The sequence below is a fragment of the Carya illinoinensis genome, chromosome 12 (genome assembly GCF_018687715.1).
Source record: "Carya illinoinensis cultivar Pawnee chromosome 12, C.illinoinensisPawnee_v1, whole genome shotgun sequence".
NCBI lineage: Eukaryota > Viridiplantae > Streptophyta > Magnoliopsida > Fagales > Juglandaceae > Carya > Carya illinoinensis.
This window is the reverse complement of record NC_056763.1, coordinates 21338880-21364203: the sequence shown is the minus strand read 5'-3', so window position 1 is coordinate 21364203 and position 25324 is coordinate 21338880. Positions and strand designations below refer to the sequence as shown.

At 34.4% G+C, this 25324-nt stretch overlaps 2 protein-coding genes and 1 long non-coding RNA gene across 4 annotated transcripts; 1 reads left to right on the top strand and 2 right to left on the bottom strand.

The window, feature by feature from the left end:
- Positions 1-648: 648 nt before the first annotated feature.
- LOC122289684 (60S ribosomal protein L18a-like protein) lies at positions 649-12800 on the bottom strand. The gene is made up of 5 exons (XM_043096891.1): positions 12783-12800; positions 8130-8472; positions 3855-3930; positions 1986-2100; positions 649-938 (listed from the first exon to the last, which is right to left on the bottom strand). The coding sequence occupies exons 2-5, from the start codon at positions 8353-8355 to the stop codon at positions 879-881; spliced, it is 477 nt and encodes a 158-aa protein (XP_042952825.1). The 5' UTR covers positions 8356-8472; positions 12783-12800; the 3' UTR covers positions 649-878.
- On the top strand, positions 8484-11108 carry LOC122289685. The gene is made up of 2 exons (XR_006236214.1): positions 8484-8989; positions 10608-11108. It is a non-coding gene; the product is annotated as an uncharacterized LOC122289685 (long non-coding RNA).
- Positions 12801-23784: 10984 nt separating the features above from the next.
- LOC122290413 (putative RING-H2 finger protein ATL71) lies at positions 23785-24817 on the bottom strand. Of its 2 annotated transcripts, none has more exons than XR_006236383.1 (2): positions 24321-24817; positions 23785-24230 (listed from the first exon to the last, which is right to left on the bottom strand). XR_006236383.1 is itself a non-coding variant. In XM_043098075.1 (2 exons), the coding sequence occupies exons 1-2, from the start codon at positions 24475-24477 to the stop codon at positions 23914-23916; spliced, it is 381 nt and encodes a 126-aa protein (XP_042954009.1). In that variant the 5' UTR covers positions 24478-24817; the 3' UTR covers positions 23785-23913. The 2 variants fall into 2 exon arrangements, 1 of the variants encoding a protein (XP_042954009.1); XM_043098075.1 differs by having other exon boundaries at positions 24414-24817.
- Between the last annotated feature and the right edge of the window lie 507 nt (positions 24818-25324).

The window sequence follows — 25324 nt, the reverse complement described above, 5'->3', positions numbered from 1 at the left end:
TATATAACTATGTCTTAAATGACAGAAAATTTTGTAAAACAACTTTAAAAAAATAACGTCATTTTACCTAAATACCTTCATTTTAAAATATTGTTGTATGAAGATTGTAAATAAAATTGTGTATATCATAACTCAAAATAGATCTTAACGTTCAAATTTAGAGATGTGAAACACTTGGGTATAAAAGCAAAGACATATGGACAAAGCACATAGTTCACAGGGTAACCATCTTAATAAATATAGCAACTCTACCTACAATATTCTCTATTTTTTTGGCCCAAGTCCTCCTTTCTATCGATATAGATTTCTTTTATTGTGTGTGTGTGTGTGGATGAAATTAGGTAATACTCTATATACTTTGTTTCATATCCAAAAGAAAATTTTAAGAAACTCTTACCACAGACAAAAGGAAAAGGAAAAGTTTCAATGGCTTGGGTTATAACCATAAAAGTCAAACTTGATTTGGGATGTTTTGGATTTTTTTTTTTCAATAAATAACATTATATAAAATTATACATAATATTGTCGAGTGCTTCTAGCAAGAACATTCATTCGTTGTCGTACAATAATGGAGAACATACATAGAAATAAACCAGATACATCTTCAGAGGTTCATGTCTCTGTTTGCCCCAACTTTGTCCCTAGAAGTTAAAACACCAAGAACAGCATTGATCTTTAGTAAAAATTTAGTGCAGTGAGCCATTCATACCTCTGGGCTCAATCGCAAACCGTCAGGCTCCTCAACATTTTTTCTATAATTATTTTCGCAAGTTTCATACTAAATATTTTAACATATTGACACATAAAGTAAAATTCCAGAAATAGCATCAAGTGCATACATCCACTTTGCTACCTATACAGCTCTTCATTCCCCAATATCACCAGTCATCAGCTCCTTTTGTCACACCAAGAATAATAGCAAGGGTAGCAAGAACAGCCTGCACATGGAATATTATCATAAGAGTACTGATGATGTAGGGACTATGACTCTAATACCAGCCGATGCGGGGAAGTGTGACCCTGATACCAACTGAAACAGGGACACGTAAGACTGATTTATCTTGTAGAAAATAAGAACTTTGATTTTACTCTATTGATTAGCGCACAAGCATTGGGTATAAAATTTTTCTTAAAGCATCTTAGCAACCAACGCACATCCACGTAATGGTGATGAGGAGGTCACAAATGATGGAGTGGAAAATAATTTTGCTAGATATCCAACAAGGGGGAAGGGGAATAAGAGCAGCTGTTCAAGTAGTAGATTCAGGAACATGGGAACTGGCTTTAAAGACTGAGATACCTGAATATAAAGGGAGCCTAGCCCTCCCTCAGGAAGAAAAGCCAAAACATAAGGATAATCTCCATTCTCGCATTTCTGATATCTTATTTAACTAAAAGAGGGTATATTGCATAAAACACACCAAGTTCTTCTAAATAATCACTTTGATCCTCTCAATTATTCAAGATCTAGATTTGGGGATTCCCTGATGAATTGAGTCATACTACAGTGTTTCAACAAGAGTAAGATCTGCGGTATTATCAGTGTATCAGTTACAGAGTCTATAAGATCATTGGTCTCTTTAAAAGCCTTGTATAGTTGTATGTATGGCCAATTCATAGACTCAGACAGAATCAAAGAATCAAACTCTGGCCTGATCAGCCCAATATGTCCCCTAGGGCTGTTGACAGATTAGATATAATAAAACCCATGTCTTGATCAGACTTAATAAAGATTTGACTTTCAGCTAAAATAAGATTCCACTTTTCAAATTGGAATATGATTTCTTAGGTCTGAATTAACCAGATCGAAATCATATTTTAGGGAAATAAATCCATTGATATTTAGCATTTTCAACAAAAACTAATAAGTAGAGCATAGCCTGTAGTTCAAAAGATTAAAAAAAAAAACTAAGGAAGAAGAAGAAATAAAGAATGAAAGAAAGAAAGAAAACAAGAATAATGAGATAGAGAGAAGTGTTACTCACAGCAACTGTGCAAGCAATAAATCCAGGTTTCTCACGGTAATCAATCCTGGAACAAAGTAGAACAAGTGCGCCAACATACCAGGGGATAGCAGCAAGGAAGAAACCAATAATAAACCTTTGAAAGAGAAGACGATTCTCAGCATTAAAAACTCATAAATTGTATTAAAATCAAAAGATGGATATATAGAGCTAAGATAAAATATCCAAAATTAAAACTGTGTTATTTTTTATAGGTAAACAAAATTTATTGATCAGTAAAATGTTAATCATTCTAAATTTCTATAGCATTAGAAGAATGATAGATTTATGCACATATATAAAATGGCAAGTCTAATATAGTAGATCTAAACCTAGTATGGTAAATTTATGTAAAAATATCAAAACGGCGAGTAACCCTTTTCTTGAACTAGAGTACCATTTAGCTGAAAGCAAGCCATGTCAACATTTGACTCACCAACAGGGTGGGCAGAGAATATAATTAAATTTTTTGTACCCAATGATTTTTATTTTTTTTTTTTAAAGAAAGGAAAAAACTTGCTTGAAAAATGCAGCACTATGCCCAACAAAGAGGCTATAGGATCTTAAATGCTCTGTTAAAGGCCAAAGAGAACTTTCAAGACAACAATGAGGAAAGTGATCATACTTGAAGAGCTCCACTTCATCGTTCTCAACTAGTTACCTTATTTATACCTAATGCCTTCTCATTACATCAGTTAAATCCTTAATTCCGATATTTTTTAATAGGTAACCAAAATCGTTAACTCTGATATTATGGATATACTCAAGTTTTTTGATTAAAAAAAAAAAAAAAAAAGAGAATGCAACAGAGGCAATAACATGCATCAAATAGGAGGCTAGGGGAAATGTCTAGGTTAATGCCTTTTTTTCTCAATTTACTAATTTATGGGAATATATATAAATAATTATTGAGAAGTGATACATATTGCAAAAAAATGGCCATCAAAGGACACATTTAAACAATAACAAATGACATCTTGAATAATATGTCCATATAAAAAACACCTTTACGTGGGGATATGCAAATTTCTAAATGACAAAACCATGTATACTCAACTTTCTGCACCAAAGCTGAGCTTGTGGAGTTTCACAGTTAAAAAACAATATTTCCTATGTAACAAGCCAAAGTCAAACTAGGAAGCAGATAATCCAGTTATACATTTTTTTGATAAGTAGTTATTCATACAAATCAATTGAACAAACATGTGGCCAACAAGCCAACCTAAAATATATTTGTGATATAAACTCAGCTTAGGCACTGGATTACACCACACAAAGGTAAAATACTTTTTTTTGATAAATAAAATACTTAACTGCAGAATATAAGAAATCCAAAACAAAACACTCATTCTGATTTAAATCACATTTAACTGCCTTCTTGTTCGAGTCTGCATATAAAATGGCATCAACTTCTAATCTCCTACATGCAACTGCATGCTAGGAAGGTAGAATTAAGAGTACAACTGAGTGGCTCGAAATGTTTACCAGATAAGGTTACGTCTTCACAAATTTTGCATTACAGAAACCATATTGCTAAATAAATATTCAGAAGTAATCAGATTTTCCAAAATGCATGCCTACTTTGGTGGCTTCTGAGCAATACAGTGAAATATTCTGAATGTGAAATTTTTTTTATTCACTTCTACTAGCTCTTAACCAAAATTCCCAGGAAATATCATCTATATGTGAAGAATTGACCCCGGAACCCACAAATCAGCAATAGGAAACTTCATATATATATATATATATAACTCATATTGTGAATTCTTATTGAATATTTCTATTAACCTAATATTGTGTACCTACATTCTGATAAGACCAAAGTACAAAGAAACAATGATTAAAACTTACAGGAACCAGCCACAACCAATACCACAGCAAGGAAGGCGACGCTCTCTCACTGGTCTTCCCTCAGCAACAGCATAACCTTGAACAGAATTAAAGATTACCAAAAAAAAAAAAAAAAAAAAAGAAGTCAAAGGCCAATGAACACTAATGAAGATTTATAAAACATGATGGTGGAGGTTCAATTAATTACCCAAAAAATGGTATAAAGATTGTTGCATTGTATAAAAAGCTTTATTTTTTCATTAATAAAATCATAATAGAGCTGTTATACAATGCATTGATTTTTTGAGAATGATATACATCAGATACAATGATTGCTGTCAAGATCTAACAAAGATTAAACCAACTCACCAAGGTTCCAGTCAATAGAATCCAATGGAAACATTGCAGAAGCCAGAAAACCAGTCCACAGTTCCTTTCATTTTTACCAGTTTGGGTGGCTAAAGTTACTTTAATAGCATCAAATATGGTTTGTTTCCCATTGTACTTGTAGTTAGTTTTCTTCAGTTATTCTGCTGCTGATAACATATTTCAACAGTTCTTTTTTTTAAGTAATAAAAGATTTTATTCCCAAGAAATAGGCATAAGCCCAAGTACACAGGACGTATACAAAGGAAATACCTACTACTTTCCAAAAACAAAAGGAAAACTAAAACAGAAACTGAAAAATGTCTTCCGTTACAAAAACTTTAGCCCACATTCTTCTAAAGAAGAAATCCCTAAGATCTCCCAATGATTGTTCTTTGTCTTCGAAGCATCTCCCATTCCTTTCAAGCCATAGACACTACATGAGATAAGAAGGAATCATCTTCCAAACATGAACAGCATTCTTACTACCCTTCAAACCTTTCCACCCTACCAATAAATCCACCACTTCCTTGGGCATTACCCAAAGAAAACCAGCCCGATTCAAAACCTCATTCCACAAGAACCTAGCCACTTCACAATGAAGAAAGAGGTGATTTACAGATTCCCCATCCTTCTTATACATAACACACCAATCAGCAATGAACATACCTCTCATTCTAAGATTTTCAGTAGTCAACACTTTGCCTAAGGAAACCGCCCAACAGAAAAAAAGAAACCTTGGAAAGAACTTTCACTTTCCAAATGTTTTTCCAGGGAAATTCACATCTCCTGTAACAGGTTAATAATCTGTAAAAAGAGGAAACTGAGAACTTAGCATTTCCTGCTGGAATCCACAGCATGCTGTCCTCCCTACCAAGCATCAACTTTGAACTATAAATTCTTTCCAGAAAAGCCTTTACATCATCCACTTCCCAGTCATTAACATCCCTGCTAAAGAAGACATTCCACTGAATATTATTGTCAATGCCACAGAAAGACTTTCCTACAGCTGCATTTTGATCCCTAGCAATTCTGAAAAGAGAGGGAAAGTCCTGCCTTTTTTTTTTTTTGTAAGAGGGAAAGTCCTGCTTTAGTGGAGAATCCCCACACCACAAGTCATGCCATAAAAGAGTCCTCTTCCCATCTCCCACCTTCAATCTAATATGATCTGAAAAAACCCCCCCATCCTTTTCTAATGAACTTCCACAAACTCACCCCGTACGCTCCACTAGAATCTTTAGAACACCAACCTCCCCACATACTACCATATTTTATATCAATAACATTTTTCCAAAAGGCATTACTTTCCAAATGGTATATCCAAAGCCATTTCCCAAGTAATGCTCTATTAAACAATCTTAAATTTTTAATCCCCAACCCTCCACAATCAATTGGTTGACAAACCTTCTTACAACTAGCCACATGAAACTTTTTTTTCATCTCCTTTGCCAACCCATAAAAAATTCTGAAATAAACTCTCAATTCTTTTTTCAACCCTTACCAGCAGCAGGAAAAGAGATAAGAAATAAGTGGGAAGATTAGACAAAGTACTTTTTATTAGAGTTAGTCTCCCCCACTTAGACAAGTAGATCATTTTCCAACCAGCTAGCCTCCTTTCTATTTTCTCAACCACCCCATCCCAAATATTAACAGATTTAAAAGAAGCCCCCAAGGGTAGCCTCAGGTACCTCATAGGGAGTCAAGAAATTCCGCACCCCAGAATGGTAGCCCCAGTTACATTTCAACAGTTATGATTCAATTAAAAATAACAAACTTATAAACAGCATATTATTTTAATTTCAAAATCTTCACATACTAGTAGTTTTTACATGTCATTGCTATTCTTTAGCTTCACTTTTGACTTACAAACCCAATCTGCTAGGTGAATTGAATGGGTGGTTTTAAACCCAAAGAGCCAGCCCCATCAACCCAGCTTCGAGATATGATACAAGGCCAATGCCTTCACTTCATGTGGATAATAAAAAATGATATTGGATTGAAGTGAACACAAGTACGAGGAAATTCATAGCAGCCAATACATAACACCAACTCATGCACATAGAAGATCTCCAAACTCCCCAAAATCTCCATTTACATCAATTCTATTGTACCTTAAGACATACGTTTGAAAACCTACAGGAAGCATTCTTCTAACACGTGATTGTGAGCTTCAATCTTTGCATTTATTAGCAATTTGGGACTCTGGTTTTCTGGAATGGTCTGGACATTTTGATAAATAAATCAATCTCAGTGAGTGCACCCTATTTCACAGAAGTATACAAGACTGCCAAATTATAAGATATATCTTTTGTAAGATAAAATATCATTCAAACAAAGAGAGTGGTACCCCAATACACAATAAGTATACAAAAGAAACATCTAACCAGTAAAAGAAAATAAATCTAGAAAATCCCAAAAAGAAGAATTTTTTTATAAGTCTACAAAGAAGAAACTGAAAAAAAAGTGGCACAATTGCGGGCCATCATCCAATGATACAGGGCCACGAATTTGAACAATTGACATTGCAACAAAACACACAAGGATCTTGATGCGGAAGGATCCATATCTGACGATGCAGATTTGACAAATTCTACGTTGACAGCGCTAGACTACCTCGAGAAGGCAGATATGTGCAAATATGGTAAAAAAGGGTGAACATTCCTCAGATTGGGGTAATATTGCTCATGTGCCGGTGTTTTGGCCATAACTTTGGCTATGGGCATTAGAATCACACATCAGACTCCAGTTCGGAATGTTCTTTTTGGCAGGCATGCTGTGGTCACCATGCTACCCATGGTGGTCTACATTTTGGCACGATTCTTATTTTATTACATAATTTATTTTTATGCAACAATTAGGATTTTGGCTTTTGGGGAAAATTTCTCATAATCTTGAATTTCCATAGCTATTTGAGCCTGGCTTGTGGGCTTTAGAACTTAATTTTGAATTTTATCAATAAACTTTAATCTCACAGTTTTCTCTTCTTTTTTTTTTTTTTTGGAATCTTTTCTCAATCTCAAACTCAATCCCTAGTTTCTGTTAATTGACTAATTGCCTAAATAATTATAATTTTGTTCGGGGGCAAGTCTGCAGCAGATATCACTCTATTACGATGTTTATTGAAACTTCCATTCCCACTAAACAACTGTGCAACCACCTTTGCAACAAAACAAAAACATTTTTTGATTGGTAGGTGACAACAACCAACCGAAATAGTAAATTGCCAATTGAGATTATATTTTATGTATCTTCCACTTCTTCCAACAAAGATCGACACTTTAAAATAACGGTAGCAACTTCAAAATTAAACTTTGGCCACGAACTTGCAGTATAAGCCACGTTTCTGCCATCTTAACTTAAACAACCTGCGCCAAAGGCCTGTGGCCTGATTAAAATATCCCCAAGCCTCCAAAATGGAGGTCGTGGGTTCGAACCCCCCTCCCCAAATGTAAAAAATAATAATAATAATAAACGTAAAAATATAATTATTAAAACAAAAAAAAAAAAAAAAAAAAAAACCTGCATAATCCAAAGATACTCTTGGGAGCACAAAAACACAGTACTTGGATTTGAATCACTGTATCCTACTCGGGACATTTTGCTTAACACACGGGCAAAAAATTATTCAACCAAGGAACCAAACCAGAAATGTTTAGGACAGGCAGTGGTCAAGAAAGTCTTATTGGAACATTTGCGTTCTCAGAACACAATGATGATATCATTAACTTAAATGTACGAAAATCGAACCACGCGACAAAAATGCTTTCAACGAACACTATTCTTCACTTTTCACTTTTTATTTAACCCTTTATGCATACAATTCCATAATTTTCACGAGCGAACACGGATCAAATGCAATTCACAAAATACTTGAATTGGACACAAAATAGCCCAATAATCCATCAGAAAAAAATAAAGAAAGGGCAGTACCTGGAACGGTTTGATACGGATGAGCATAGTACTGAGGATCGGGCGGGGGAGCTGATGGTTGGACGGAGCCGGGCGGAGGTACAGGTTGAGGCAAGCCGATGGCGGGTGGCTGCGGAGGAGGATAGGTGGGGACGCCTTGGAAGGTGCCGTACTGAGGCTCAAATTGCTGATGCTGAACGTGATGATGCTCGGCGGGGACGACTCTGTTTTTGTCTTCCTTGCTCATATTGTCAGATCACGAAAGACCGCCTTCTTCTTCTGGTTTGCCGACAACTTCGGATCTTAAATCTGCGTTGAGGTTGTTCTCGTCACTTCAATTCAACTGGCTAAACTCTCTCGTTTCCTTTTGAGTAGTGCTATATAGAAGCCACTGTAGCAGTGCACACATTGCACTCACTACGTGGCTTCTGTTTTTTTTTTTTTTTTTTAAACCAAACGTGCGTTTTAATTCTCGGTTGATTTCTCTTCCCCATTCGAATTTCAGAGCCCCATTCGAATTTCAGAGCCCCGCGAAATACCTCCTCCCTCGCTCGCATCGCATCACCTTCCTCTACCCAGCACCACCCGGCGACGCCGTCTTTCTGTCCAACTACACCGAGCGACGCTCCTCCGTCTGCCCAGCGCTACCACTCCTCGAGATCAGATCATTGAACGGAGCAAATCATATTTAATCTTGCGAAGACCCCCCTCCTCCCTCACCAAGCAACCTGTGTCGCGGCATTTGACCTCTGCCCAGCACCACCCTGCAAAGCTCATCCATTTGCCCAGGTTCGCCCCTCCCCCGAGCTCATTTAATGGAAACTAGCGACACTACTATGGTGGAGCTCTCTTTCGCCGCCGTCCCTTGGAGGGCATCGTAGGTAACATTTTAAGGACAAATCTGGTTTCTTCTTGTGTACTGAGAGGGGTGAGTTTTGGGTTGTTGTAAGATGGGTATTGCGGCTTAGGGAATGGAGTGTTGAAATCATTTGCATCTTTAACATCTTCTTGTTCCGTCATAAGTAATTTGTTCACATTTACACAAAAAATGAAATTTTTACAAACAACGTCAATCTCTCTCTCTCTCTCTCTCTCTCTCTCTCTCTCTCTCTCTCTCTCTCTCTCTCTCTCTCTCTCTCTCTCTCTCTCTCTCTCCTGCAATGGTTCTTGAAAAGCAAGTTCGTGTAATATTTCCAGAACTCTAGAGAGCTTCCAACGGACGTGGTTAGATATGATGACTATTGAATCAGCTCTCCCCAGCTTTAGAATCCTCTTTTTAGGGCACTTAGCGATCTTGTCTGGTTAGTTGCTATTGATATAATATGGGCTTCTTTTTTCTTTTCTTTTTTTTCTCATAAGGGTGTACATTCATTCAATCCACTGCTGTTGTTGAATTATCTTAGTAGCCAAACTCATGGCTCTTATTTGTTGTTTGATGTTTATAAGAATCTATGCCATGGGGTTTTCTTTGATGGATAATGAATGTTTTATGTTTAGGGAAACAAATTTGAATTGGACAGAAAACATGTTTGAGAAGAAACCTTTATGAGATGTATTTTTGTTAAAGCACTTTTAGTTCTTCAGTTCATTAATCATTAAAATCAGGATTAAAATAAAGATCAAAGGAGATTTTTTTGTTGTGTTTTTGTGGAGATGCAAAGGTTTAATTTTTGTACCTCTTGGCTCTTTGAGAGGCTATGGAGCTATGCCAAGGCTTTGATCACTAGCTAACATGCAAAGGTCTATTTTCTTTCCTTTTTATTTTGAATCTAACAAATTTAATGATCTTTAGTTATGTGAGAAAGAGGTAATGATGGCGTTTTTGTCAGTCCAAGCCATTTTTTTTGGTTTTTTGTTGGAATGAACTTATTTTTCTAACTTATGAGATAATCTGGAACAATAGAGTTGCAGTAGATGAAACAGTACAATAATCTGGTGTTAACTTGGGGAAGATATGTAATTATTGCATTCTTGGTTTCTCAACATGTATTAGTCATGTTTTTCATGATTGATGTCTGACTGGAACGGTTTGGGGATATTTTTCTCAAATTTTGGTTTCCTCTATGATTCTTTTAATATCTGGAAGGAAAAATATGCACTATGGTGGTCTTATACGTACGACTGCAACATTTGCCCTAATTTGCTGTAAATCAAATATTGCATAAAGTTATTATCATGACCTAAAACACATGGCGTTGACCTTTGCATTGGTAGAGGAACAGATCAACTAAATGATAGAAAAAAGTATTGATCACTTCATGAAGCTAAATAATGATATATACAAGTTGTCTCAAATGTACAAGTTTTGCATGAGTACCTTCTATAAAAAAGTGAACTCTACTATGAAAAATTCACTGTTTCTGGTTTATTGTTGGGATGAACTTATTTTTCTAGCTTATGAGACAACTGTTTCTGGTTTATTGTTTGTTTGTAGCTTCTATTTGGGTAAACTTCTTTTGAGCATTAACTTTCAAAATGGTTTTTTGTTCGAATGGGCAGGATAGATGCATGGTGTAGATGGTGGAGTTGCATCTAGAGGATTGTCAGAGGACCCACTGAAGATGTTTCCAGGAATTTTGACTTTTAGTGATGAATGGACCACCTTCTAGGCTGATCCAGCTGAAGTAGAAATGGTCACTTTTAATTACATGAACATTATTTACAGCCGTGAAGCTAGGAATCTTTGTTGAAAAGAAAATGGGGACATCAAAAGTGAAGAAGCACGAGGCCAATTCAAAAGTGAAAATGGGTAGCTGTTGTGCTTCCAGAGTTAAAGTATAATAGGAACTAATGTTTCACTCTTTTGACCAATGTTTATGTTAGCTTCAGCAGATACATCTGGCTCATTCTAATTTGTAAAGATTCACTTATGCTAGTCAACGAATTAGCTGTAATTATTAGTAATCTTGGTTGGTTTAGCACATGAACGTGCTCTGTTTTAGACTCCGGAAAACTAAGTCTTTGAACTTGGATAGGTTATGAATATAATGGCAATTTGCAGGTGTTTAGACTTATTGATTATTTGTTGGGGGTACATCCAATGACATTAGACTTGGACGGATACAATTTACATCCACAGGCGAGATCAAACCATGTGCACAAGCTACTTTCATTACACAGGTTAATTTAATGGCATACAATTTACATACATGGGTTTCATCAAATCATGTGCACAAGCTGTTTTCATTCAAAAGCCATCTACATCATGAACGGGCATTATTGACCTCCACTACTAACCTAAAAGTAAAAACTAAAAACAACTAAAAATTCATTACTCAACATGAAACCGAAAAACGCATCTACCCATAATCATACTCAACAATGGATGAAGCTCAAATTGCCTAGATATTCCATTGAAATTAACCACATGTTCATAAAATAAATGCCATCATGTACATGAACAGATTCCCATAACTTCAGGATCATTCCAGTTATACAAATATTGTGGCTATCTAAATACATAACATGAATGGACATTTTGAGATTCAATCAAAATCTTCACAAAAAGAGTAACATCTTCATTGAATCCTCTGTCATTCCAGCACCAAAGTTAGAGTTGTGGCTGCCATTGTATAGCCAGTTTCACCATGTGCAGTTTCAAAGTAAGAGGAAAACCTTCATGATATATAATGGAAACTCGAAAGGTTGAAGGGGGAACCAATGTATCCCATATAACCACATTAATACCATTGGAACTCTTTCCAGCTGCAGCAATGACTAATATGCCAGAAACATAAGTAACATCCCTGCAAAAGTACTTAAAATTTAGTATCAATTAAAAGCACAAAGATACACACACAGTCATTGTTTTATTCCAAACGAATAAAGAAACCATAAGCAACCATTATACTCAAATCTGTTAACTTGGAATAACATGTTATGAAAAAATCAAAATATCACCAATTCAGATTATTCTTCTCATTTTCAAAAAATGGAAAAGCAAATGCAAGCAAACCATACTATATTCATATGTGAGAACAAAACTTCAAAGTCTCACTCCACTTTTAGGCAACCAACTTTCGACAATTGAAAAAACCACTCTGATTTGAAAAAAAATGCAAATTTTAAGCTCTCGATACCTTATACTTCCGGGCTTAGTCTTTAAGCATGTATAGGCAAGAAACCGAAGGAGTTGGTTTAGAGCTGCCGAGAGAGGTTCGTGCAATGCCATGAGAGGCAAGATCTACAGGAGGGTACATTAGTTTCTAGCAAAAACAGAGAGAAAAAAGAGAAAAAAAAAATCTATGCTAAACCCTAGAATCACAGATTATTTGGAAGAAACGATACATTACCCTCCCACAGATCTGAGGGCTTCGTTGATGGCTTGAAGGAACCAAGGGGCCGAGGGCTTCATTGGTGGAGAAATACTCCCGAGGGCTTCATTGGTGGAGAAATACTCCCGAGGGCTTGGGGACTCGTTGGTGGAGAGATAGGACGGCTTAGGGACTCGGTTGGTGGAGAGATGGGATCGAGGGCTGAGAGCTGAGGTCGTGCTTTGAGAGCTTTGAGATGGGAGGGCTTGGGGTTGGGGGGTAAATGGTTGAATGAGGGGCGCGAGCTCTGAGAGAGACGAAATGGAGAAAACCGGTTTAGCTTTGTTAGTGAACCCAGTCTACACGTAATGTGTGCAATGGATGTAGCGTAACAGTGGCTTCTGTGAAGATTTATTCTTTCCTTTTCTCTGTCTTTAAGAAAAATTGCATTGATATTTTAAAATTCTATTGTAACCGATAATTTTTTTTTTTTAAATTTAAAATTATAAATAATATATTTTATACACTAATTTAAATATATAATAATAATTTTTTTAAAAAATATAAACCGATAGAAAGCGAAAAGATTTTATAAAAGCGTTTAATTATTTATTGGTAATTTTAACCAAAACAAAAATACAGTTGTTAATGGGTGGTAGGAGCAACCTACCCCATGGTAGGGGACCAAGGGTAGGTCTTCATTCTGTGGACGTGTTTTATCATCACTCACGTACGATCACCTATAACTAAAAAATAGAGTGACTTGAAAATTTTAGAGAATGTCTCAAATACTTAAATTACTAAGGAAAAATATAATTATAAGTATAATTATGTATTAATTTATATATTAATATGATGTGATTAGTTAAAAAATAAATTTTATTAAAAATAGTGTTAATTTAAATTTTAAGTATGAATCAATCAGTATTGATACACAGATTAATGTGTAATTATATTTATATGTAGCAAAACTCAATCAATAATCACAATGAAATGCATTATTTTCAATACCAATAAATCATATAACCTTTACATGCTTGGGTTTTCTGTATATATATATAGAGCTCGTGAAATATTTGTTATTACGTAATATCGAACTTACTTACTATTTAAAATTCAAGTTTTTAAGATAACAAATTTATCTTATATTCAAATGATAATTGTCTTCACCCGATAGACTCTTAAGCAATTATCCTCTCAATAATTAAGATGAATTGGGCCCTGAAAGTAGGCCGAGGCCCCAGATGACTGTGGGTTGGCAGCCCGATTGGTGAGTAGACCTACTGGTCAACCTCCATAGGCCTCATAATAGTATCGAATCCTTTACACTTCCCAAATTTTGTGAAAAACAAATCAGGAGAAATTTTGATAATTTTGATAAAAAAAAATAATAATAATAATAATTATTAAAATTCGAATTTTTGTTAGATTTTATAACATTTTATTATCATAAAATAATAACGAAGATGATGATAATAATAATTATAATAATAATAATAACAATACATATTCTATCAAATCATTCATCTTACGTTTATTATTAGAATAGTGATAGGACTTTACTGATACTCACTTCTTTAATTATTAAGTAAAATAAAAATTTTTTAAAAAAAATAATAATAAATAAGTAATAATAAAATAGTAACCTCATCATTATTCTTATCTCATTGTCGTTGATGCTTTAATATTTCTTGTATTGATAGATGATGGTACCATTTTACGGTCTCACCTCCCTATCCTGCCCTTTGGGTGGGATGTAGGCCTGAACAATAGCCCGCCCAACTAAATTTTTGTCCGACCTGTTGTGGCCCACAACCCAACCCCAGCACAGAATGACCCGACCCTACCCGAATGATTCGAGTCGGGTTAAAGATGCGGTTTTTTTTTTTAAATATCTCATTTTCAGCCTTAAACATTACATCCCATCTATCCACTATGTTACATCCCCATAAGTCATCCATAACATAAACAATAAAACATTAGTGTCCATAAATATATATTATCATGCATAGAAAATATTTCAACCTTTTTAAACAAACATGAATATAACGTCCAGCTTTTTTTTTAATATCTCATTTCCAGCTTTTCTCAATAAAACATTACATCCCATCCATCCACTACGTTACATCCCATGAGACATCCATAACATAAACAATAAACATTAATGTCCATAAATATATATTAAACATTAATGTCCATAAATATATATTATCATGCATAGAAAATATTTCAGCCCTTTTAAACAAACATGAATATAACGTCCAGCCTTTCTCAAAAATTCATTCATCCATCCACTACATTACATCCCATTGGCCTTCCATAATATAAACAATAAACATGAATATAATATCCATATACATATTATCAATGGAAAATATTCTAGCCTTTTTAAACAAATTCATGAACATGGTCCTCAAACAAGAATCTTTAACAACAAATATAAAATGTGTCAACCATAAGCCTTGAGTCACTCATCATCAACATAAATAAAGCTTGATTGGGGATTAAATTCTGGAAAAAAAGAAAAAAAGATTATTAAATTATATAAAAATAAACATTATGAAAAACTTCAATAAATATGGAAGAAAGAAATATGTTCATTACCTGATTCTGCCTCAAAACTTTCAACATTGTCCAGCGAGGCACGAAGATCAATAGTTATTGGATCTTTTAACCAATTCTGAGTACAAACAAGTGCCTCAACTGTTCTTGGAGATAATGAACAACGAAATGGGTCAAGCACCCGACCTCCTGCACTAAAGGCTGACTTAGAAGAAACAGGAGAAACAGGAATGGCCATCACATCCTGTGCAACTCTCGCCAAAATAGGATACTTGATTTCATTGATCTTCCACCAATCTAAAATATCAAAATTTGGAACTCGTGCCTCACAACCATGTTTCAAGTATTGATCAATCTCTGATTTGTTCCTCAAACTACTTTCAATAATTTCTTGCTCATATTCAACCTAAAAAATTTGCTGAGAATCAGAATCAATCATACTAGGATCAACTGAGGAAGGAGGCTCAGAGTATAAAACTCCACCTGAACTCCCATACATAATACTATACTTCCCGTACATGTCAATCATCAATTCTTTCACTTTTACAATCATTTCTTCAACTAAATTACCACCATATATTTTTTTCAATCAAAAATGCAAAAGACTAAATTTGCATCTTGGATCAAGAACAACAACAATGAATATCATCAAGTTAGTCTTTTCAGTTGATCCCCAATATTTGTTATATTTACTCTTCATGCTCGTAGCCATAACTTTCAAGACTGGATCATTACTTTGACTCATTTTTTATAAATGCGATTGAATGCCACAAATCTCTTGAAAATATGCATTAGATGTGACATACAAAGAGTCAAAAAGTCTCACAGTAGCATCATAAAAAATCTTCAAAAATTTAACCATTATTTTAACTCTCACCCAATCACTAGAGCTTGGGGGGCTCAAGCCCACACTACGACAATAGCAAGAAAAATAACAATCTTCATTCTCCAATCGCAAAAATAGTTTTTGAAATGTTTCTGCAACTTCTAGCATGAGATAAGTGGAGTTCCATCTGGTGGGAACATCAAGGCACACTAATTTTAAACAACTGATTTTCTCCTTCTCTATACACTTTTTGAATTTTTCCATTCTTGCAGGAGATGATCTAACATATTTAACCGGATTGCTCACCCTTGCAATTGAATCATTACAATCTTTTAGCCCATCATTCACAATAAGGTTCATAATATGGGCAACACCTTATGTGAATATACTTTCCCTCCAACAAATGACATTCCACAAATCTTTTTAAGTAATCAATGGCAACATCGTTTGAGGAAGCATTGCCAACTGTAACAGTAAAAATCTTCTCAATACCCCAATCCTGTAGACACGACTCTACATGCCTTCCAATAGTGTCCCCTTTGTGATTAGGAATTAAACAAAAATTTATAATTTTTTTTATGTAATTTCCATTCACAATCAATAAAGTGTGCAGTAAGACACATATAATTGAAGTTCTGATTGGATGTCCAAGTGTCAGTAGTTAAACTAACCCGCCCAATTTCCTTATTCCTCAACTTCTCCTTCTCTTTTTTAAATAGTTTAATACAATCTCTCGCTACAGTGGTTCGTGATGGCACTTGGAATCTTGGTTCTAGTGATTGACATACCTTCCTAAATCCTTGTCCTTCCACCACCTTAAACGGAACCTCATCACAAATTATTATCTCTGCAATTGCCATTCGTACATCTTCTGGATCAAACTTAGGTTTTTTTTTACAAACTCCAACATGATGCAACATACTTGATGTACCATGTTTTTTGGGGTGACAAGCGTAAGTCTTGTGGCAATAATTACACCCCGCTTTTGGGTCACTTAATAAACATCCATCTATTTTTGTGAAGTGTTCCCACACCGTTGATGGGTCCTTACTTGCCTTCCTTTTGGGAGGGAGGATGATGTTGCTACTACTAGACAAATTAATGTTTGAAGCTAAAGAAGTAGAAATCTCATTGTCTCTTAAATTTGTAGGAGTGTCACTTCTGAAGGAATTCATGGTACGAACTGACATATAATAAAAGTATGAGAAAATAAGAATACCAATTGAAAAACAAAACAAATGGTATTCTGAAATGTACCCAACAAAACAAAAGTGTCTCTCCATCAATGACAAGACAATTTACCCAATGAAATATAAGCTGTACGTTTTAGCAATCATATACAAAGGCCTAAAAAAATAAAATTTACCCAATAAGCTGGTCTTTGTTAATGTATTTGTTTTGTTGTTTTTGCTTTGTTCTATTTCGTAGAAGGAGATCAAGTGGGTGCTTGTTTGGGTACTTGCTCGCAAGAATGCAAGCCGAAACATTCTCAAGGGCCTTTCTAGAGTTTGGTTTTTGATTGCTGTGACCCAAATAATTACACAGGAGCGCCCAGAAATCCTTATTTGTTCCTATTTGAAAAGCTTTTCAAAATCTATGGCCTTTCTAGAGCCATGTATTACCATATGGAACTACTTATTTGTTAATATAGTCTTTGTCCAAATGAATTTGAATTCATCATAACTCTTTCTTTCCTTTTCCTTCGTTTGGGGTGAGATAACAATTTCTTAGCACCTGTTTTTAGTCAAAAACTTATCTCATTTATGTAGGGCACAATTGCCAGTGTTGGTGTGCAGTTATAATGTCCATAATATGTATTTATTTACAAGAAAAAAGAAGGGTGCAAGAGAACTTTCCAGGAATGAAATTATGAGTCCATTGGGGGTGGGGAGGAGTAAATTATTAACGAAATGAAATAATAGCATATACTTGGTTGGTAAATTCACTGAAAATATGATTGAATTTACTCCACTTTTCTTATTTGTATTTAGTAAAATCATGTTTCTTGGTTTGTATTTGTTTGGTACAACTTTTGGATTTCACTGCACACCTTTAGAAATTAAGTGGAAAATTCAGAGCCTCTCTTTAGTCGGATTTCACTGCACACCTTTTGAAATTAAGTGGAAAATTCAGAGCCTCTTTTTAGTCCAAAATCATCCTTTGGTTGAGTTGTACAGGTCTTCATATTATGAAACTATTGATGTTTAGTTGGATTTTCTTTAGTTTTTCCTCATGTTTCTCAAGTTCTGTTTCCTTTTACTCAGGTTGGCAAGCATGACAAGATGGGTATGAATGTTATTCCTTTGAAAGAGCTTACACTTGATGAGCCTAAAGTTATAACTCTTAAAAGAGCTTACACCTGAGGTTATTCTGTCCGATTCATATGCCCAATTCTCATGAATTAATTTGGAATAAGTAGAAGTTGAGGCTATTTTAAAATTGGTATTGAAGTTCTGTTAATCCATTCTTTGTGTTTTAACTAACAAAAAAGCTTTAATTGATCTTTTGTCCCTCCAATATGAGACTGCTGAAACTATTTTAAACCCACCCCATTTCTCCATTTCTTTATGATTGGATATAGTACTATAGTATCTGAGAGAATATATATGCTAATTGCTACATTTAGAGATTATATATATGCTAGGATATGAGAGAATGAGGATTAAATCTAAATAACAGTACCAGAAAATTTAAGTACAGTACAACCATAATATCATCAGCCACATGCCTCAAATCCGTAAGCAAAATCATATTGCAGACTTGTAGTCAATCGATCTATTAATAGAAACAACATAGTGATCCACGCAGAGAAGGAACATACCTCCTTCTTGGAGACCCACGCCGAAGCTGATCTTGGAGCTACGGCCGAGAGAGAGAGAGAGAGAGAGAGAGAGAGAGAGAGAGAGAGAGAGAGAGAGAGAGAGAGAGAGAGAGAGACCCACGCAACCGTCTGTGAGAGAGAGATAGAGACCCACACAACCGTCTGTGTGAGAGATCACGTTGGTGAGAGAGAAGTCGAGAGAGAGAGGGAGGGGGGCTATGGTTGAAGACGAAGGTCGAAGGGAGATGGGAGTCGGGAATGAGGGATACGGGTTGGTTTCTTCAGCTGCGGTTTCGCCCGCATAACATCTTTGAAGACCCGCTTCAATTTTAACCCGAATTTTATCGGGTGGATCTGATCGAGTCAATCGGGTCAACCGGTTTATAAAGATTTATGCACACCCCTAGTGGGATGGGATCATTGTTTGGGCCGCTATTTGTACAGTTGGACCTTGGGCTTCTCAGGTCTTTACGGCCCATTTGTTCACCAACAACCTCTCTTTCATTCCTACCGTACTAATATATATATATACTAGTAAAGCAGCACGTGCGATGCACGTGTGCCCAATCGATATTTTTCTTAAGTGTAACAATTTAAAAATTTTTCAATTTAGCTATAAATAGACAGAATTTCATCTATATTTTAACAATTTTCTTCCTCTTCATAATAAACATATAAATAACAAAATATTACACTACACAGATATAAACAATAAAATGAGTTATGGATTTGTTTTTCTGTCTAGGTGTCATTTGATAGGTAAGTGTCGGTTAGAAGTTAATGGGAAATGAGGGATTCTCCATCACTGACCTGAAATTCAGAAGTTGTTTCACTATATGCTTTTGCTCTTCTGGGAACACTAAAGCATATCAATAATTTGTAGAAGCAGATAATAGCACAAATTGATTAGGAAATGTGTTGATTACATATAACATAGCAAATTACTTCATTTTAGTACACTGTAGGTAGAATTCCATGCATATTATGCAGTAGTCATCAGTTCATCTTCAATTATGTTATTACTATAATAAATGACAAAAGTTCAAAATGTCCTAAAATAAAGAACAGAAGAAATAAGTACATCTCATTCAGTATACTGAAGCAACTGAGGTTATTCATGTGAATCAACCTGTTTAGAAAGAGAGCAGCAACACTGTCATGATTGTTGATATCTTGATCCACTGGAATTTTTCCAAATAACAAGCAAAGATTTTACAAATGAATTGTAACTAAAAAATTTGTAAAATGACAAGCTTCAATTGGGATTTAGAGAACATTCATGGAGGAGATGAATGAAATTATTAGATCTAAAATATCATCTCTTAAATACAATTAGTATTTCAGATTCATATTACGGTTTTATAAGAAATTGTGCATTATTAAAGGAAAAATAAAATGGAATATATAGAAGATCTAACAGAAGATAGAAACACAAATATGAATATTTGTGAAGTATTATTTTATTATCACAAAGCAAAATTACAGAAATTTGAGGCTCTTTGCCTCAATCTTTAAACGCTCTTACTCTTCAAAAATCTGCATGCCTCTCCTATCTAAAGGAGTAGCCACTCGAAAAGAAGAGTTAAGCAAAGATTTTAAATCTCTGTTCTCTCGCTTTAGTGCTTCCATCTTCATGTTGGACTCCATAAGAAGTCGATGAAGGATAAAAATATTCTCGTGGAGTTTGTCAACCCCACCAGTCCTAGATTGTAGTCACTGAGAATATGCGACAAGGGTTGATGAGTATCGGGTACCGAGACTCACAAGTTCATAGATAATTTCATTATCTGACTTATTAGTCAGATCATTATTGGATTGGATTATAGCACCTACGGAAGAAGCATAAACAACTGGTGAACGAGGTGCAGAATACCTCATATATTGGTAATGAGAAGATTGATGAGCCAATGCAAAGTAAGAAAGCAGAAAGAGATTACAGAGTAAGAATGCAGACTAAATTTAGAAAAGTGAAGAAGATGAGATGCGAAAGAAGATGAGCTGAATAATTCTTTTATAGAGAAAATTATGACAAAGTATCACTCTATTACTTCATAACATCTTTCGTGAAACATCTCTCTACAAGAGACAAGAGATGTAGTATCATAGCTGCGGCGCCTGACAGATACAGAAGAGCGATGTAGTATCATACCTGCGGCGCCTGACAGCTACAGAAGATCTGTAAAAATCTTACGGATCAGAGTTGTTTGGTCTAAAATAGAGGGTCATCGTTTTTGTTGAGAGAGAGAGAGAGATGGGTTAACGGCTTAATTTTGATGAATTCTTTACTAAGTATGTTATTTAGAAGAACACTTAAAGTATATAATTTATATATTTTTAAAGCAATCGAGAGTTTACCACTGAAACCGAAGATGTTCGACATGGGTACAGCTGAAAAAATCTCGGGAGGTTGAATCCGCACCGTTTTCTATCAGAAAACCCTCCAAACAGAGCAAAAAAAGAGAAAATCAAAGAAGACAACGGCCAAAATCTATTCTTACAGAGCTTTATCAACAAAAACGGAAACCCACATGCAAATTCTATGAGATATGGCAAAAAAAAGTAGAGAAAATAAGTGAAAGGAAAGAGAAGGTGAAGAGCGAAATGATAGGAGTCGGGGTGGGTAAATGGAGAACAGTTTTATTTCGTGAGAGGAATGTGGGAGGTTTGTGTACGTGATAATACACATAAGGAAAACTCACATGCAATGTATTTGTGCTGAGAAATGAATTCTCTCCCACCAAATGAAAACCAGGTGTCCTTAAAACGGTTTTCGGTTTTGCTTTTTGGTGAATTACGACTTGTTTGGATGCTCGACTAAGTATGTCTTCGACCCGTTAGATCCCTAGATTAACTACTCTACTCGCAACACCATCAACATGATATAACATCATATTTAATACATTAGACTACTTGTTCATTATTAATCAATCATTCAATTACAGTATTGGTATTTCATATTTTTATTTTTTAAATTATTTTTTAAATTTTCACGTCACCTGTGATTTTTTTCTTAAATATATCTTATTTTATAGTTTTAATATTGTGTTTAATCCTAGTCATTAAAATGTCAAGTGAGAAAAATATCTCTCCACACTCAATCTCCACCGTCCATACAAGCAAATGACTAAAAACTCAAGTTTTAGACCAAAAATTCAAGCCTCACCCCCTTACCTGTCGGTCTTATCCAGTTATCCAACAAAGATACAAATGTTTGTGCTGAGAAATATAAGATTACACTGACTTTTATATAATACAGGAAAATCGGCTGCTGTTCTCAGAAGAAACCAAATGAATTGTAATGATAAGATGAGATGATATGAAACACTTTCACTATCTAAACAAGGCGTAAGTGGAAGAAGATCAGTTTCCACTAATTAATTCGATCTCTTTAAAACAAAAAAGAAAAAACAAAAACCAAAAACATGAATGAATGGAAAAATAGGGGGGGGAGTATTTCAGTATCATTTTATTTTTAATGTTCAACATTTCTCCAAAATTCATATATTTTTTTGGGTGAAAATTAAAAAATTACATATATATAAGTTTATCTTTAAATTATTCTTCTCATGCATGTTCAAACAAAGTAGAGATCTTAACTTTTATTTTTTAAAAGATCTATATATTTCTTGTTTTCTATAGGTAGTCTTCTATCAATATTGAAAAATACTTTAGTAATTTGTTTTACAAGTTTCTTGGAATATTAATGACTATTTATTACTTGAGTAATGCTACATACAGTCGTGAAGTACACAAACGACGTGTAATCGATTTGAAAAAGAGTAAAGTCCACTATTAAAAATTTAATTTCTTTTCATGTAGATTTCATATTTATTTAATTTTTTTAAAATAATTACACAACGTTTACGTATTCACGATTGCAACTATCATTTCTCTTATTATTTTTATAGATAATGACTCATTAAAAAAATCACAAATCACAAATCCGTAAAATCACGTGGGCGGCCCTTCAATTAACATTATATGATGATCTTTTGCTATCCATGAAGATTCATAAAAATAAAATACAATAAAATAAACAAAGCTAGCATGCATGGAAAAGAGCCTGGTTCCACAACATACATAATCAATCACCCACAAAACAAACCTCTCCAACAACCTTCTTTTAGCTTAATCGCATCTTTTATTATTTTAAGTCTTAATTTAATTTTTTTTTAAATTTAAAATAATAATAATATTAAAATATAATCTTTTAAACTTTTATTTAAAATTAAAAATCCTTATCTCACTTTTCAAATCTAACCACGTCTATATTCTATATTTCGCCATACTTGAACTGTTTAAAAAGCCATAGCTACTACTGCTAGCGGGAGACTTCATAGGAAAGGGAAAAAAGACATCTACAAAGACTTCTTTTATTGTCATTATTGAGCATTTAAATTATCGTTATACGTCGAAAGTTGTTGCCCTACCGGTCATAAACATTGCATTCATTTTTCTCTGTTTTTTTCTACTTTTTTCTTTGGATAAGATATCTCCTGTCTGATCAGTAACTGACTCACTTGGACTTTTGTTTGCTGTTCTACTAACTCACTTGGACTTTTAGGGAAGAAATACATCTACAAAGATTTCTTTTATTGTCATTATTGAGCATTTAAATTATTGTTGTACGTCGAAACGTTTTAAGTTTACCGGTCATAAACATTGCATTCATTTTTCTCTGTTTTGTTCTACTTTTTTCTTTGGACAAGATATCTCTTGTCTGATCAGTAAATCAAAGGAGAAAAAAAGAGAGATACTTTTAATTTATGGAGGCCCCAAATAACGGGACCCATGTGTTTATACAGATAATTCATGTATCACCGTACTACTGAAAAATAAAAAATAAAAAACTTTTGATAAAGTCTCAAATCTCATGCTAATCGCGGAGGCTGAGAGAAAAAGTCTTCTTGAAAGAAAGAGATTGGATTGGGGATATGACATGTTGTTAATTAAACAATGGATTAAGCTTAATCTCTTTATTTCAAATTATAGTCTCTAAACTTACTAAAGTAGGATTTAAAAAAAAAAAACAATAATAGAGCTATGTATGAATTAAGAGACGTTGGGTAACATGTCAATAGCAAGTTTTTAAAGGGTCCCTTTTGTCATCATGGTGGGTAACACACGCCAAAAACAATTGAAGAAAAATATACCTTTGGGTAATATATCTCACCTACCCACTACTATCAATGCGATTTCTCCTCCAAAAAACAGTGAGAAAAGAAGAAAAGTCATCTCTTGATGAACGCTTGTACATGAAACTTCCAAGAAAATTTTGAGAGAAAATAATGCACCTTTTTTTTTTTTAATAAAAAGGATCCTCTTAAGATTTCTATTGATATTTTAAAGTCTCAGTGGTAGACATATGGAGCAGCAGGCAGAAGCAGTGGAGTCACCAGCCTTGTTGAGTTTGGTCTGGGAGTAAAGCAACTTCGGGAACCTATGAAGAGCGGCTTTGTCGAGGCCAATAACTTCGATTGCCACGGAGTGGGAGCTACCAATATCTCCGGTGGTGGTAAGGGAGACGTTGTCATTGGAAGTTTCAGAGCCTGAATACTTGTGGGTGCAGTAGTAAGAAGCCACGGCCATCGTTATGATAACAGCGACGATGACAAGGGAGAATCCGAAGCTATAAGCAAAAGTGACATCCATGTTTTGATCTGTAGGATCATAATAAGAATCCATGGAGCTGGTCGGGTCCATCCTTTTAGCTAGCCTGAATATTATTGCTAGAAAGAAATTATACGTACTGATGTTTAAGGTGTGGAGCTCTTGATGATGAAGCTAGCTAGCAAGAACTTACATAAATATATATATTTTTTAATCAAGCTTCACCCCCTTACCCGTCGGTCTTATCCAGTTATCCAATAGAGAGACAAAACTTTTTCTCCATCTTCCATCTTCCATCGATCTCTCACCACCAATACAACACCAACACCAACAACAATGGGTGAGGAGGAGTTGAAAAGCAAAAAGACATGGAGTAGAAATTATCACGATCTTCAAGCCAATCGGAGTAATATTTTCCTTCTTCTACAAACAAAAATCACAGATCATCAAATTTATAAATAAAATAATACATAAATTCAAAAACGGAGAAAGAGAGAGAGAGAGAGTGGTTCAGCAAGATGAAGAGAAATCGAGAGTTGCGAGATGGAGAGAGAGAATAGAGGATGGGTCGAGAAAACTTGGGAGGAATACGAAGCTGAGAATGAAAGATTTAAAAAAAACGAAGAGAGAGAGAGAGAGAGGGGTTTGTGAGAAATGGGTGAAAGCTGAAAAAGAAGTAAAAGATCATAAACATAAAAAAGACTAAAACATCTGTCGGCAAAACAGAAATAAAAACAAACTGTCCGTAATTTTGGAATAAAGTTAAGGGCAAAATTAGAAATAAAAATATTAGACGAAAAAACTGGAGCTTAAGCTATTGACACTTATTAATATAAGATATTTTTTTAAGACAATGATAGGGATCTCGCTAACTTGTCCTGCTAACCTCTTTTTTTTTTTCTGAATTTTTTTTTACAGAAAGATTAAGAAAATTATATTTAATTATATTGTGAATTTTATTCATTTTTTAAAATATTTTAAAGTGTTAAAAAATGATATGAAAAAAATAAAAAATAAACACTTTTAAATATTTTTTTCATATCATTTTTTTAACACTTTTAAATATTTTGAAAAAATGAATAAAATTCACAATATAATTAAATATAATTTTCTTAATCTTTCTGTAAAAAAAAAATTCAAAAAA